The sequence below is a fragment of the Ovis canadensis genome, chromosome 1 (genome assembly GCF_042477335.2).
Source record: "Ovis canadensis isolate MfBH-ARS-UI-01 breed Bighorn chromosome 1, ARS-UI_OviCan_v2, whole genome shotgun sequence".
NCBI classification, from domain to species: Eukaryota; Metazoa; Chordata; class Mammalia; order Artiodactyla; family Bovidae; genus Ovis; species Ovis canadensis.
In genome coordinates this window covers 120,588,929-120,606,638 of record NC_091245.1, presented here as the reverse complement: position 1 = coordinate 120,606,638, position 17,710 = coordinate 120,588,929, and the positions used below count along the sequence as shown (strand labels likewise).

The following is a 17,710-nucleotide window of genomic DNA, read 5'->3' as shown; positions in this document are numbered from 1 at the left end:
AGCCTCTTCAGCTTCCTTCAACTGTCTCTCATTCTGGGCTCAAATACAAGAAATGTTCCAAAGCTAAAAACTATTGCTGATTATGTACCTTGTAATTACTAGACTATTTAAATGAATTAGCTCTCTAATTTATGTAGTCATAATTTATATTGATTCTCCCAAGATTAGTGAGCTTTAAGATTCTGTAGTATCAATAATGTAATAAGAAATGTAATCCCCATTTATACAACAATCCCTCCTGTAAAATTTCAATGATCAACAGGGAAATATATATATATTTTATATATTTACCCACCTGCATCATTTAGCCACTTCTCCAAAAGTGGCTTTAATTTGCACATGTTCTTAAAGCTGAGGTTCAAGGCTTCAAAACGAGAGATGGTAGTTTGGCTGAAGTCATTTCCATACAGTTTACCCATAGCAAGCCCAACATCGCCCTGTACAATAATACAGAATGGGAAAGGAGAGAGAGAGAAGATTCATGTAATGTTTATGGTCTTCACTCAAGGGTGCTGCTCCAGTAACTGTTCTAGACAAAGAATCTACAATCATTCCATTTACCAGGTTCCACAAAAACATCCATCCCTAAGCTGAGCACAGTATTCCAGTGAAGGTTCCTGTTAATTAGGCCTCAATGGTGACAACATTCAAAACTGTCCCATATTCTCTCCATATTGAATCTCTTCTTAATAATTGAAATATCAAGTATTTCTGCTAACTCTCAAAAGGTAGTGCTGATATTCTACCAAGTAACTGATGCAACCAAAGTGACCTAAGTAATCTTTAGAAATCAGTTAATTTGTATCACCTACAGGGTTAATAGATGTAGCTGTCTGTATAACCTTAGATATTTCTGAACTAATCCAACTTCACATAAATCACTTTAAATCTTAGAAATTATGCTTCGTCCTTTAATTTTTTTCCTGTAAAGTATTTCTGGAAGCTGTGAAAAAAAAATCTTTGCACTCTTAGTTTGGATTTCAAAGTTTGTTATAAAAACCAGGTATTCTAAAAAGACTACTTCTGTAACCATTATAGAAATTCACAGTAGAGAGTTTTGACCCATTTAGTCAAAACCTTTATGGGCACTGGAAACTTGGTAACCTTATAGCAATAGAACAATGATCCCCTGAATATACTGCAAAAAATATCTTTCTCTATAAGCCTTTGAAATGTATGGAGGGCTTTTCCTCCAGCTGAAACCTCTCTTATTGTATATATATATAGGTGATACAAAGTGTCAGTCGCTCAATTGTGTCTGACTCTTTGTGATCCCATGGACTGTAGCCTCTGTCCTTTGGATTCTCCAGGCAAGAACACTGGAGTGGGTAGCCATTCCCTTCTTCTTCTTCTTTTTTTTTTTTTAGCCATTCGCTTCTCATGGGATCTTTCTGACCTAGGGATCGAACTTGGGTCTCTGGCATCACAGGCAGATTCTTTACTGTCTGAGCCACCAGTTATACAGTAGAAATAATTCACACTCTCATTTAAAATAGTTTAATGACAAGACAGAAAGGCAACATTTCTGGTCCAAAATACTACATAGCTAATTCTACTAAGACAGTCAACTCCCAACTATCTTGGCAACACTCATTTTGAATTATGAATATCTCACTCCTTTGATTTATCTCCTTTATAAATCACCTTTTGGATAGAACATTGTCTATTAGCACTTACATAAGGGGTTAGTCAGTGAAAAGAAAGAATATTTCTTTTTAAACTTCATTTTCTTACTGGTGAGCAAACTGTATCAGAAAGTTTAACAGAGGAGAAATGTTGGATAAAGATAAAATGAGACTTTGAGAATACTTGAACTGGGGGCAGGAGAAGGGGACGACAGAGGATGAGATGGCTGGATGGCATCACCGACTCGATGGACGTGAGTCTGAGTGAACTCTGGGAGCTGGTGACGGACAGGGAGGCCTGGCGTACTGCGGTTCATAGGGTCGCAAAGAGTCGGACACGACTGAGTGACTGAACTGAACTCCAACTGATCTATATTCTAATCTTTCCCACAGAATAGCTACCAGCTGCGTGTGTAATTTAAATGAATTCAAAGCGGATAAACTAGAAATGTCATTCCTTAGCACCACTAGCTGCCTCTCAAGTACTCAGAAGGCACGTGTGGAGAGTGACTATCCTACTGGACAGCACAGACACAAAATCATAGAAGGCTTCACTGACAGCTCCGAATATACCGCCTCATAGAAGCAGAGCAGAAGTAGACCATCACACGTAAAGGCTTTCATTGTCTAAACAGCAGCAGATGCCTCAGTTAATATACTGCTAAGTCGCTTCAGTCGTGTCCAACTCTGTGCGACTCCATAGACGGGGGCCCACTGTCTCTGGGATTCTCCAGGCAAGAACACTGGAGTGGGTTGCCATTGCTTTCTCTGAGTTAATATACTAATTTTCACTAATTTGATATCAGATGGTTTAGTGCTTCCGTAATACACAACCACCTTGGGTTCTCCCTCACAGGGTAAATGTTTGAACAGTTAACTCATACATAATCTGAACTAAATAATATCACTTTGATTTTTTTATTTTAAAAGCAGAGAAAAAGAGGAATGAAGATTGAGATTAGGAAATAATGTATCACATGTGAGGGATGGTGTTAGAATATGGCATGCCTTCTAATTATGTAATAACATCTACAGCAATCCTTTAATTAACAAATTATTTAGTTAGAAAATACTGTTTAAAACACCTAATAACGTGTATATTTACTCAGAGAACAGGAATTTGTCTTTTTCAACTAATAACTTGAATGTCTAACTTACCCTCTGAGTGAATGTATATAAACTGCATACAAAGCAATGTTTAAAACAACCACAATTGAGGTATCTGACATAAAACATGTTGATCTTCCCATCCTGCATCAGTAATGTGCGCCTTAATCCACACAGTCAAGGCCTGTGAAACGCTGCCACTGCTAAGTCAAAGTCATTTGAAAAATAAGGAAGCGACGTGTCAAATAACAGGATAAAACCGCGAGCAGAACACAGATCACAGGGAAGCTCCTTTATCAAAACAAGAGAGAGGGGCTTTCCTGCTAGCGCAGTGGCTAAGAATCTGCCTTGGAATACAGGGGATGTGGGTGTGATCCCTAACTGGGCAACGAGGGCCCATACGCTGCGGAGTAGCGGAGCCCGCGCATCACAGTGAGAGCCCACACGCCTGTGGAAGGTCCTGCATGAGGTGGCGACGGTCTGTGTGCCACAGTTAAGGCCCCACACAGCCAAATACATAAATACTAAAAAAAAGGCAAGAGAGAGAGAAAGAGAAAAAGAGAGAGAAGCAACCCTGCCAGTGTGTTGGGTCAAATTGCCACAGAAGGGCGAACCACTATTTGGTATAAAAGTTAAAGGTTTTTAAAAGCCTTAACAGTCTTGCCATATCACTCGGACAACAATCTCCTAGGAAACGAAGAGTATGCTATGCTGATAGCTTAAGAGCTGAAGCACTGCTAAACCTGCCAACCTGATACTTATTTAAGCTTATTAATTTATTTCTACCAATCTAGTTCTATATTATCTTAGCTTTCTTTTAAAAAGCCAGTCAGATGGTTTAGATAGTTCCAAAGTACTAAAAACTTTGTGAATTACAATTTGTTTCCTCATAACTGAGACTCTTCACAAATATGCATTTTCTCTAAAATTATTATATCTATTAAAAAACATTTTATGTTCTCAATATATAATGTTTCTTTGAGCTAAAATAAATTACCAAAGAAATATAAGGAACAAAACAGGGATGTCATTCTTGATTTTTTATCTACCAGAGTAGGTGGTATGTTACAACACTTTCAACATAAAATAATTTGGATAATACTTTAGTGCTGGCTTAAATTTCAAACAGTAATTATATTCTCTGGGGAAAAAACCATCAGGCTTTTCCTGATTCTACTGAAATACCCAATCTAATCTATACTTCAGTAATTTTATTTCACCTAATGATCTTGCTATGGCCAGTGTGTTCTCTTGGCCGAACTCTACTAGCCTTTGCTGTTCTGTACTCCAAGGCCAAATCTGCGTGTTACTCCAGGTGTTTCTTGACTTCCTACTTTTGTATTCCAACAACACAAGAGAAGATTCTACACATGGACATCACCAGATGGTCAACACCAAAATCAGATTGATTATATTCTTTGCAGCCAAAGATGAAGAAGCTCGATACAGTCAGCAAAAACAAGACTGGAGCTGACTGTAGCTGAGATCATGAACTCCTTATTGCCAAATAAAGATTTAAATTGAAGAAAGTAGAGAAAACTACTAGACCATTCAGGTATGACCTAATTGAAATCCCTTATAACTATACACTGGAAGTGAGAAATAGATTTAAGAGATTCGATCTGATAGACAGAGTGCCTGATGCCATGGACGGAGATTTGTGACATTGTACAGGAGATAGGGATCAAGACCGTCCACAAGAAAAAGAAATGCAAAAAAGCAAAATGGCTGTCTGAGGGGGCCTTACAAATAGCTGTGAAAAGAAGGGAAGTGAAAAGCAAAGGCGAAAAGGAAAGATATACCCATTTGAATGCAGAGTTCCAAAGAATAGCAAGGAGAGCCAAGAAAGCCTTTCTCAGTGATCAGTGCAAAGAAATAGAGGAAAACAATAGAATGGGAAAGAATAGAGATCTCTTCAAGAAAATTAGAGATACCAAGGGAACATTTCATGCAAAGATGGGCTTAATAAAGGACAGAAATGGTATGGCCCTAACAGAAGCAGAAGATATTAAGAAGAGGTGGCAAGAATACACGGAAGAACTGTACAAAAAAGATCTTCACGACCCAAATAATCAGGATGATGTGATCACTCACCTAGAGCCAGCCATCCTGGAATGTGAAGTCAAGTGGGCCTTAGGAAGTATCACTACGAACAAAGCTAGTGGAGGTGATGGAATTCCAGTTGAGCTATTTCAAATCCTAAATGATGATGCTGTGAAAGTGCTGCACTCAATATGCCAGCAAATTTGGAAAACTCAGCAATGGCCACAGGACTGGAAAAGGTCCGTTTTCATTCCAATTCCAAAGAAAGGCATTGCAAAAGAATGCTCAAACTATCGCACAACTGCACTCATCTCATATGCTAGTAAAGGAACGGCTCAAAATTCTCCAAGCCAGGCTTCAGCAGTTTGTGAAACGTGAACTTCCAGATGTTCAAGCTGGTTTTAGAAAAAGCAGAGGAACCAGAGATCAAGTTGCCAACATCCGCTGGATCATCGAAAAAGCAAGAGAGTTCCAGAAAAACATCTATTTCTGCTTTATTGACTATGCCAAGGCCTTTGACTGCATGGATCACAATAAACTGGAAAATTCTGAAAGAGACGGGAATACCAGACCACCTGAACTGTCTCTTGAGAAACCTGTATGCAGGTCAGGAAGCAACAGTTAGAACTGGACATGGAACAACAGACTGGTTTCAAATAGGAAAAGGAGTACGTCGAGGCTGTATATTGTCACCCTGCTTATTTAACTTATATGCAGAGTACATCATGAGAAACGTTGGGCTGAAGGAAGCACAAGCTGGAGTCAAGATTGCCGGGAGAAATATCAATAACCTCAGATATGCAGATGACACCACCCTTATGGCAGAAAGTAAAGAAGAACTAAAGAGCCTCTTATGAAAGTGAAAGAGGAGAGTGAAAAAGTTGGCTTAAAGCTCAACATTCAGAAAACAAAGATCATGGCATCTGGTCCCATCACTTCATGGGAAATGGATGGGGAAACAGTAGAAACAGTGGATGGTGACTGCAGCCATGAAATTAAAAGACGCTTACTTCTTGGAAGGAAAAGTTATGACCAACCTAGACAGCATATTCAAAAGCAGAGACATTACTTTGCCAACAAAGGTCCATTTAGTCAAGGCTATGGTTTTTCCAGTGGCCATGTATGGATGTGAGAGTTGGACTGTGAAGAAAGCTGAGCACCGAAGAATTGATGCTTTTGAACTGTGGTGTTGGAGAAGACTCTTGAGAGTCCCTTGGACTGCAAGGAGATCCAACCAGTCCATCCTAAAGGAGATCAGTCCTGGGTGTTCACTGGTAGGACTGATGTTGAAGCTGAAACTAATACTTTGGCCCTCTGATGCGAAGAGCTGATTTATTTGGAAAAGACCCTGATGCTGGGAAAGATTGAGGGCAGGAGAAGGGGATGAAGAGGATGAGATGGTTGGATGGCATCATCGACTCAATGGACACGGCTTTGAGTGGACTGTGGAAGTTGGTGATGGACAGGGAGGCCTGTGTGCTGTGATTCATGGGGTTCCAAAGAGCTGGACACGACTGAGCGACTGAACTGAATAATCTTGCATTACTTTACATAAATGTCATTCAGTTTAATTATTTTCCTGCTTTATCTGTGACACGTTAATCTAAGAGTAAGTCAAAAGGAATGGTTAGAACAACAAGCTATATACCTAGAGCTTTAAAGGTTTAAACCATTAAATTCATTCCACTTTAAAAACCCTCTGTTAGGTGACATTTTAAAACTTATTTTGGATTTTGATTAATTTGGATTTTTCATCTTCAACAGATTCCTATTTAGTTAATCAGCCTCAGCTTGGTATTACTGTGTATTTGTGTGTGTATGTGTTTCCATTACTGCTTTCTTTTGCCCACAAACTATTTTAAACAAGTCTTTCAAATATTTCCCCTTTCAGCTACTATAAAAGGAATAAAGTAATCTTTATGCCTCTCATTCTTTCTTATATCCAACACGAAGAGCTAGAACCAAACGTTTCTCAAACCACACAGCCCTCAGTACATTACAGTTATTTCATTCCCCAACATAATCTCAAATTCTCACCATTTATCGGTATAATTCTAATTTCAGAGGCCTGTGTTCTGAGAGAAATGTTAACAATTTTAGCATAACAGTAAATTATATATTTATACATGAATAAAAATGATGAAAGTCTAAACTTATAAATGTAGGAAATGGCTAAGAAAAAGTTACAGTCCAAAATTAAAAACAAACCTGAGAAATATACTGCTCCTTAGAAGGGTCTTTGGACATGGAATGCAAATATTTGGACCTGGCCAAGGAAGGAAGCCTAAGTTAAAGGTAGGTTCATCCTACCTGAGTGAATCCAAGTTTGATACGTCTTTGTTTGAAGGTCTTGGCAAACTGCTCAAGCTCCTCAAGGTCACTGGGCTCCTCCAAGCTGGGAGTATCAATCCGCTTTGGTGTTGCCTGGCTCTGTGGAAGTGTCTGAATTGGGGTTGCTGCTATTGTGCGTGTTGGGGTTGCTGGCTGTTAGAGAAGGAACAGAAGAAGAAGAACAAACGTATGCTAAGAGATTTAAGTTCATATCTGGAACGCTGCAAGCAAACAATTTACAGGAACAGCTATATTCAAGAACTATGAAGACCATGTAACAGTGTGGAAGGCACAACGTAACCCCAGTGAGAAAAGCAGAGTGTGACGCTAGATACACTACAGTTACAGTCAGGGTCAAACACGCACATCTGCGGAAAAGGCCTGAATATGCAAAAATGAAGTCCATTATCCTGGAGTTTTCAAATGGTCTGAATACACACATCTCATGTCATTTAAGAAATCAGTCTTTATTTTTAAGAACATGTATCACAAATATGTCACTTAAACTATAAGTTTCAACAGCAGGAACCATCCCTGTCTTATCACTATCATATCTCCTACTTGTAATAGAATATTATAAAAAATAAGATTATTAAAAACTATTTTAAGGGGGAAAAACAAATCACCTATAGTTTAAGTAACTTAATAGCTTCATTTCTGACTATTTGTTCAAGTTTTCTTCCATAGAGCTTCATTTTTACGCTGTTAAATTATCCATAACCTCTAGAAGTTTTCCTCCTCCCATACATCTACTGATCCATTGTTAACCTTAACTGTAATTATAGTAACAAAATTTTATACTCTGCTCTTCTCTCTTAACACTAGGTTTCAATGTTTTCTACTATGTTGTTTCAGTCATCATAATTGTCAAAGCTGGGCTGAAAGGTAATAAAATCATAATAATTTATGTAACCATTTCTTTATCGTTAGATATTTTTCATTTGTTTTTACTAACATAGACGATGCCACAAAGAAACACTGTGCATACAGTCATTTTTTCCACCTAATTAGTTCTTTGAGATAAATTCACAAAGGATTTTTCTGTAACTGGATAAAGAGTATACCATACACAATTTCGTGGCTTCTGGCACACATCATAATGCTGGTTCTCAGTATACAATGTTTTCCACATGATTTGTGTTAGCAGTTTTAAAAAATGTTTTACTAATTCAGGAATAAACTGCACTTTGCTAATGCCTTAATTCTTATTTCTTATTACTTAAAGCCAAAATTTTCCCATGTGTTAATTATTACCTGTACTTTCTTTCATGTGAATTAACTTTACATCCACAATCCATTTATATATTAATGGTATCCTTATTCTCAAAGAGCTCATCAAATGTTATAGATTAAGCCTTTGTCTGTTGTATTAATACAAATGCTTTTCCCACTCTGCTTTTCTCCTTTTAGTTTTCAGTGTATGTAAGTTCTGAATTATCATTTGGGTGAACTGTTTTTTCTTCCTCAGTATCTGCTGTTGCTTCAAATCTGAGAAAGCTTTGACTTATTTCTGGCTAAAAATATCCTGCTTCTTTTATGTCTTTAAAAATGTTTAATTATTTAAATCCATCTAAAGTTTATTTGGGGACATAAGGGTATAATCTATCTTTTTTGACTCACAGGCTCCAAGTAGAACCCTCCTTCTGAGTCCTCACTAGTGACGGGTGCTGCCCTGACTGCATCATAACTGCATCAGTTAACCTCTCTGTGAACAGAAGCTCAGGTGAGAGATTACAGGACAGGATTACAGATGGAGTCTCTGGTTGTGTACTTTTTTCCTTATAATTTTAATGCATCGCATACCCCTAAATTTTACCTCATTAGTAATATGCTCTCTCCAACTGAACTAACTGCCCCTGAAAACCACATAATAGGAATTGTGCATGCCTACACTTGGGGTAAGCGCCTCTCTATCATCCCTCTTCAATGAAGACAACAAAATTAATCTCTCTGGCATGCTGACACTGAGAAAATTTTAACCTGACCACCTGGAGGAACCCAAAACTTTACCAACCAAGTTAGAGTCCTATGTGGTTATAACTTCCCAGTGAAACTGGTTGATGGTTAGAGATGTGTCTCAACTATCAGACAGTTGCTTTATTTCCAGGCTTGAAGTAGCCCCATTCTCAAATAATAAAGGACTAAAAATAGCTTGGGTACCTTTTGGTGGAGTGGTTACAGATAAGTTACCCCAACTCCAGAAACCTCAGGCTGGACTGGGCCAGATCTAGAAATAGTAGAGTAAAATTCAGTGAGCAGGAGTCAGGATGAAGCTGTCAGCCCTGCCACTGTTCACAAAGCTCACAGGTCAGAAAGGAACTGCTGTATAGGTTTTCTTTTCAACCTCACTTTCATAATTCTGCTTATTCATAATTAAACACACCATTTAAAAGTGTACAGTTGGATGGGTTTTGACAACTATATTTAGTCATAAAACTCTTATAAGCGATTGAGATGCAGAAAATTTCCAACACCCTCAAAAGTTTCCTGGGCCCTTTGTGGTCAATCCTCACCCCTAGCCCCCATCCCCTGGCAACCACTGATTTGATTTCTGTCCCTATAGCTTTGTTGTCAAATGCCATATAAATTGAATCATGCAGTACACAGTTTTTTATGTTCGTCTTCTTTCACGTGGCATAATGCTTTTGAAATTCATATATGATGTTGAATGTATCGTAAGTACATTTGTTTCTGTGGCTGAGTAGCAATCCATTGTATAGATATGTCAAAATTTATGTTATCTATTTACCAGCTGATGGATGTTTAGGCTGTTCATAAAAGCTCTATGAGCATTCATATACAGGCCTTTGTGTGAGCAAATGCACTCATTTCTGAGAGTACAGCTGCTGAGTCATAAGGTGTATTTAACTTGATAAGAAACCACCAAGTTCTTCTCTAAAGGGCCTGCATCAATCTGCAACCCCAGTGGCAATGTTTAAGAGCTGGGTTTGCTTTATATTCTCATCAACACTTGGTATTATCATAGTCTTTAATTTTGCCCGTTCTACTGGGTATGTAGTGATATTTCATTTTCATTTTCCTCATGACTAATAATTTTGAGTATCTTTTCATACACTTATTGGGTATTTAACATGCCTTCTTTGGTAAAATATCTTCAAATATTTTGCACACACCCCCTTGAAAAAACAAACAGGTTGTCTTATTGTGCTGTATGAGTTCTTTATTTAATCTGGATATAAGCCTTTTATATATATATAAGTGTGTGTGTGTGTGTGTGTGTGTGTGTGTGTGTGTGTATATATATGTTTCAAGAATATTTTCTTCCAGTCTGTGGCTTTTCATTCTCTCAACAGAAGCTTTTAATTTTTATGAAATTAAATTTATTACTTTTTTTCTTTTATGGTTAGTGCTTTTTGTGTCCCACTCAAGAAATTACCTTATCCAGGGACACAAAGATTTTCCCTTAACTTTTTTTCTAGAAATTTAGGTCTGCAACCCATTTCAAATTAATCTTTGTATATCACTGTGAAGGAGAAGAGGGTGACAGAGGATGAGATGGTGGGATGACATTACTGCTTCAGTGGATGTGAACCTGGGCAAACTTCGGGAGATAGTGAGGGACAGGGAGGCCTGGAGTGCTGCCATCGATGGGTTCCCAAAGAGTCGATCGTGACTGAGCAACAACAATAATATCATTGTGAAATAAGGAGTGAGGTTCTTTTTTTTTTTTTTGCCGATGGATAGCCAGTTGGTTCTTGATAATGCAGGTCTATTGGACTTCTGCTCTATTCTATTCACATGCCATTATCACACTGTCTTTCTTACCATAGTTGTGTAATAATTCTGAACAACGAGTAATCCTTTAACTTTCTCACTTTTCAAAATTGTTTGGCTATTCCATGACCTCTTCAATTCTGTACAAATGTTAGAAACACCATGCATATTTCTTCAAACAAAGCTTATTTGGCATTGTATTGAATTTATAGATCAATTTGGACAGATCTTATTTTACCAATCGAGGTCTTCATGAACACATTACATCTCTCCATTTACTTAGGTCTTCTTCAATTTCACTCAGCAAGATTTTGTAGTCTTCAATGTATAGGTCTTATAAACATTTTGTTAAATTTATTCACTGCAAATATTTTTCTTAATTTCAATTTCCAAATGATTTTTATTAATATAAAGATTTTTGTCTGTTGACTTTGTATCTTGCTTGCTAAGTTACTAAGTAACTTTGTATCATACTTGCTAAGTTCATTTACTAATTCCAGCAATATTTTTGTAGATTCCTCTGAATTTTCTGCATAGACAATCATGTTGTCTGCCAAAGGAGACCCTTCCTTTCTAACTTACATGTTCTTTATTTTTCTTATCTTACTACATTGCTAGGCTCTTCAGTACAATGCTGAATAGAAGTGCTAACAGTGCATAACTGTTCAATCTTTATAATGGTTTTTTTTTTGGTAGATGCCTTATAGCAGGTTGAGAAAGTTACTTTCTGTTCTTAGAAGAGTTTTTTTTTTTTTAAATCATAAACAGTTGTTGAATTTGGTCAAATCTAGTAATTTGTTAGTATCAAGTGATACCTTCCATAGTTATGAACAAAGAGAATCAGAGATGGAAGGGGAATTGAGGATCAGCTAGTTCAATTACCTACTTTACAGATAGGGAAATGGAAGTACAGAAAGGAGAAATGATATGCTCAAAGTCACAGCTAGGAAAGAAACAGAACTAGGTCTAAAGCCTTAACCTCTTAACCTCTAGATGCCTAGACTTTTACTTTTTCTATAGTTAAACTCTGGAAGAAATTAGCTAAAGCAACACATCAAAGTTGAGATAGGGAATAAAACACAGAGATAAGAGTTTCTTCACAGTTTCTGAGAAAGAGCAAAGAACAATGACGGTTTTAACTGAGGCACTAGGTGTCTAGTTCAAGTGGTAATCTCTACTGTCATATGTCAGGGGGGAGAGTGGGCAAAGAGCCAGAATGCATTACTCATTCAGTGGTAACATACCTATTCTTTATGAACATGTAAGAAAATAGGGACTCGCTGAAGGTTTTCAAAGACTACATCAATTTGGCAACATTGTTTTCTATGAAGCTGATAAACCTAGCTTTGAAATTTTGGTGAGTTTTTTAAAACTATTCCAATTATCTTTATTAGGGAGTTGAATTAGACAGAGCCCCAAAGTATCTCAAGACAACAGGATAAAAGAAAGCAACCCTCATGGAAGAAAACTGACCTGGGAGGTGAGGGCGATGCTTGGCTGAGACTGTAGGAGGTTGGCTTGGCTTTGCTGAGGTAGTTGTGTTAGAAGATTTTGCGCTTGCAGGAGACCTACAAAACACAAACATGTTATGTCCAACATTAAAGATTACCTTGAACATATGGCATAAGAAGATGAAGTGAAAATTTTTAACTGATATCCTGATAGTCCTACTGGTCTTAAAACTCTTAAGGTCTTATTTGCCTACAGTCTTATTAAATACAATTTGGGCAAGAAGAAATGGAAAAATGTAAAACTGGTATATGTCTTTGGTGTAACCTAACCTCTCTGGTTGATCAATTTTTTTATTTTAGGAAGGAATGGATGAAAGCGAAGAAGTATTTTAAATGGAGCAGCTTGAAACTCCAAAAAACAAAACAAAACAAAACAAAACCCACAAAGCTCTACTTCTTAACCAAAAAGCAATTAGAAACTGCTAGTATATGCTAGACCAGAGAACTGTCTAGTTCATGAAAGGGACAGACTATATTAATCATTTAAAACTGGAATAGGTATGTGTACAACAAAAGATTTTTGAATGATTAAGCAAAAAGGCTAAAAAACAAATAATGAGGAAGCAGTAATGCACTAATATTCCTTGGGTTGAAGCCTTGATACTCTAATACTGTGTATATTGATTCCATTAACCAGCCCAACAAACATGATTGCACTTTATACAGAAATAACACAACATTTAGCACTGAAAGGCCTTGAAGATTTTTTTTATAACTCCCCAAATTTCTACAGTTTCTACCATGATACCCTCTTTTTCTTAAACTTTAAAAGAAAACCAATGATTGTTAGAAGCATATATTTTCAATGCTCAAATCCTCAGCCCACATTCTTTGAACACATTCCCATGAAAAACTATCAAAACACTAGAAGCAACTTATCCAATATACGTTCAGCAGCTGAAGAATTTAACTGAGACTTTTGGTCAAACTCACAGTACTCCTTACTGAGTAAGCATATGAAAGGCAGGGAATGATGACCTTCAATAATGAGGTATGCATGACAAAGTTTCTCCAACATGAATATTGAGCTTAAATTAAAAAAAAAAAAAACAACCCACTGTTTTAATGGACAGCTTCCGGGCCAAAATACAATAGTTAGCATCTGTGTGGACAAGTGGACAGCCTTGGTGTGCCAATAAGCTCTAAGGAGGTGCTCACCCTGCTGGCCCTGGGGCGTCTGTGAGATGATAAACTGCGCTGGTTGCAGGTTGGTTGTTGGATGGACCAGTACAAACTGTTGCAGGTTGAGATTCTGCTGTTGAAGTTGTTGCAGTTGTTGCAGATCCTAAAAAAGTAGGATTACAACATGGATTGGAGATTCTGAAATAAAAGTGTGCTTAATCTTAAGTTTCCCAGATGATGAGTTCTGTCATCCAAATAAAAAGAGAGTCAATATTTGACATTATTATAAACTCCTAACAAGGATGTGCTCTGGATATGTTCCAAAGCGTGCAAAGGAACCTGGAGCTGCGACATGGACATGCTGTTTCTATGAGCATATATTGTGTCATGACTTATGCAAAATCTAATTTTCAATAGTTAAATGCTTATGGTGGTATCTAACATGTAGAGAACAACATGAGCTTTAAAAATCAAGTGAGAAAAGAATATGTTGCTTTTTTAAGTGACTGAATTTCCTCTTGTAGAGGAAAAATTAAGTGTTATGTCTGAACCTGTATCAATAAATTAAAAGACCTATGAAATTTGGCACCAGCCTAACTCAACCGAGAAAACAGTGCATAAATTTTTTAAAAAGCTATCCATATAAAAATCTGATCTATAACGTATTAAACTTGCTTATATTGGCTTATTATTTCATAAATTTTTAATGTCCTTGCATGTATGTTATCTTATTAGAATAATGTCAAGATAGAGTCTCACAACTTAGGCATGAAAAACATTTATTTGGTAATGAAAAAAATGGGCAAAATAAAAACAATGACTATTACATAATAGTCATAAACAGTCTGACATCTATTCTGTACTTATAGTTTATTGGCTTTTTTAATGTTCAGTCAAATTTTAGCTATAATTTAAGCCCATTTCTGAGTTTTTTCTGGGGGTATAAAACAATTATTTGCATTGGACTCATAATAACTCTTCATCATTTCACTGATGTGATTACTTCTACTTTTTTCCTCTCCTTGAGATAAAGGTTTCCATTTACTTTACTCCTTGGTAGAACTGTCTATGCCTCTCTAAATAAATTTTTATTATCTCTGGATACTCTGCCCTAAAATGCAAAAATTAAAGCCAAACAACACTCTAATGCAGTTCCGCACAAAGCCAATCACTCTGTAGCAGAGAGATGGTTCCCAGTTCCTCTTACAGGCGGGTGGCAACACCCACTGCAGAGCATGTGAAAGAACGCGTGCCTGCTGTAATTAGCTAATTAAATATAGCGATCCTCTGCTCCAGAAATACGCCAGCTAATTATTCAAGAGCTGCCACCTAATATAAACAGTTATTCAAATAATCGGTTATGTGTTTATAATACCAACTCAAATAAGCAAACAAATGTATTATTTCTAGTTCAGTAGTAAAGAAGGCTTCATCACTCACGTCACTGATTTAGAGCTTCTCAGGCCTTTAAGTGCCCGCACTAACAATCAGAAGTGAACTTAAGACCACAGAAACTCTGCCATCCTGTTCCTCCCTTCCCGCCCCAGCGATGGGAGTTACTCACTCACCTGTGCGATCTGTATGGGCTGAGACAAGGGGATCTGCGTCATGGGTGTGGCGGCGGAGGCGGAGATGGTGGCCCCAGCAGCGCTGTGCTGCTGGCTGGCGGAATGCTGCTGCACGGCGGCCGCCAGCAGCTGCGCCTGTGCCTGAGCCTGCTGTAGTAGTAGCTGCTGCTGGGCTGGGGTCAGAGTCAGCTGAACAAGATCAGGACAAGCAGTTGGAAAGGGTTAAAGGAGATGCGCCCCTAATGCAAGGCAACTGCTCTGAAGTAAGTAACTCAAGTGGTATTAAACCATAGCTACCCAACTTCATATGGCAAGTATGAGGCTAAAATGTCCATCAGTGATAGAGCTACCATTACTTGCAGACCATTTACATTAAAATAGTGGTCCTCACTCTGGACTTAATCATTCAAGCTTGTCCAGGCCGGAGGGTTCAGGCAAAAAAGTAATTAACTAGTAAGCAACAAAGAAAAGAATCAATACTGACAGGAAATGAAAAGAAATTTACACCCAACAGAACAGCAAGTGATTAGTGAGATGAATAAGGAACAAGGATGCTGGATCTGACCAGGAAAGAACTGATAAGGCCCAGCTTCTTCTAATTAGCATGAATCCCTGCCATATTCCATCACTTTCATTATGTTCTAAGATATGATTAAAGAATATGAGGTCCATTTGTTTCTTTTCCAAGTCTCCCTACAGCCTCCTCCCCAAGGATCTTTTCTGTTACTGAAAGCATGGCATCTCTGCAACTTTACATCCTCTTTCCAATATATTATCTCTGTCAAACAGGTGGTGACAGCCACTCTCTTTAGATGCAAATGGAGCCCCATGCCCAAGTTTGACAGAAGCTCCAGCCACATGAACCTGGATTCCCAAGTGTCTCTTACTATTGTAAACACTAGGCACGCAAACGAAACCCAAACAAGAAAACAGGAAATGTATTTGAAGATTTACACTTGCTTTCAAAATGCAGCTTTTTTCAAACACACTTAAAGTGTTAAGTATGTTCTACCTTCTTTTTGGTGACATGTTCTGATCAAATCAAGAAGGAATACTCTGAAGAGCAAGGATGTCATTTAGTGGCATAATCCTTCTTCAAAAAAGGTCCAGTACAATTTGTGTATTAGAGACAGAATCAAAATTACATCATTCAAAATCCCAATACCCATCAAGAGAGATGTTTATAAATATTTTATATAATATGTAAACATATATTAATTTCTATTGATGGGATTTTGTAAAACAATTCTGCAACTATTCTTAAAAGAGCCTTCTGCTGCCAAAACACACTTAACTGAAATGAAGGAAATAAAATATTTTGTAGGTTGATGTGATATGAACTGAATAACAAACAATTCTTCCTTACCACTCCTCTTGACTCCCCCACAAAAGATAATTTAATACACAAATTTTCAACATTGGAAAATATTTTTAATGGGGCCTCAGAGAAAAGACATCTGAAAAGTTAAAAGCTTAATATACTTGCACAGGTCAATTTACTATCAATATTGAAAGAGACACGTGTACCCCAATGTTCACTGTAGCACTGTTTACAATAACCAGGACATGAAGCAACCTAGATGTCCGTCGGCAGACGAATGGATAAGAAAGCTGCGGTACCTATACACAATGGAATATTACTCAGCTATTAAAAACAATGCATTCGAATCAGTTCTAATGAGGTGGATGAAACTGGAGCCTATTATACAGAGTGAAGTAAGTCAGAAAGAAAAGCACCAATACAGTATATTAATGCATATATATGGAATTTAGAAAGATGGTAACGATGACCCTATATGCGAGACAGCAAAAGAGACACAGATGTAAAGAACAGACTTTTGGATTCTGTGGGAGAAGACGAGGGTGGGATGATTTGAGAGAATAGCACTGAAACATGTATATTATCAAGTGTGAAACAGATCTCCAGTTCAGGTTTGATGCATGAGACAGGGTGCTCAGGGCTGGTGCACTGGGATGACCCTGAGGGATGGGATGGGGAGGGAGGTGGGAGGGAGGGTCAGGATGGGGAACACGTGTAAACCTGTGGTGGATTCACATGACTGTATGGCAAAAACCACCACAATATTGTAAAGTAATTAGCCTCCAATTAAAATTAAAAAAAAAACTTTACTACCAAAAAAACCCAGATGACATTTATTGAACACTATGACACGCCAGACACTGTTCTATGAGTTTCATCTACATCACTACTCTTAATCTCTAAAACAATACTGTGAGCTAAGTATTATTAACATCTCTGTTTAAGTGAAGGAAGCCTGAGGCACAGAGAGATGAGGCACAGTACACTGAAGAGCCAGGACATGACTGCAGAGGGCTCATTTTAGAACACTGCGTGTGTGTGCTCGGTCACTCAGTCGTGCCCGACTCTTTGTGACCCCAGAGACTGCAGCCTGCCAGGCTCCTCTGTCCACGGAATTTTCCAGGCAAGAATACTAGAACAAGTTGCAATTTCCTACTCTAGGGGATCTTCCTGACCCAAAGATCAAACCTGTGTCTCTTGCATTAGTGGGTGGATTCTTTACCACTGAGCCACTTGGGACGCCCCTTAGAACACTACACAGTAATTTTAAATGTTTTTCTTTTATAGGTACTAATCCACTTTTAACTTCTACTCTACAGTGATGTTATAACTCCAAACTGACAACAA

General features: G+C 37.8%; 1 protein-coding gene across 27 annotated transcripts in view; it reads right to left on the bottom strand.

Moving 5' to 3' along the window:
- The window catches only part of POU2F1 (POU class 2 homeobox 1), a 196,816-nt gene that overhangs the window by 28,851 nt on the left and 150,255 nt on the right, over nucleotides 1-17,710 (bottom strand). For all 27 annotated transcript variants that reach the window (XM_069548058.1, XM_069548202.1, XM_069548226.1 and 24 more), the window contains 5 exons: nucleotides 15,043-15,231; nucleotides 13,511-13,637; nucleotides 12,315-12,409; nucleotides 7,086-7,259; nucleotides 296-437 (listed from right to left, as the gene is read on the bottom strand). In XM_069548058.1, the coding sequence (XP_069404159.1) occupies nucleotides 296-437; nucleotides 7,086-7,259; nucleotides 12,315-12,409; nucleotides 13,511-13,637; nucleotides 15,043-15,231 (727 nt within the window). The remainder of the gene's footprint in view (nucleotides 1-295; nucleotides 438-7,085; nucleotides 7,260-12,314; nucleotides 12,410-13,510; nucleotides 13,638-15,042; nucleotides 15,232-17,710) is intronic.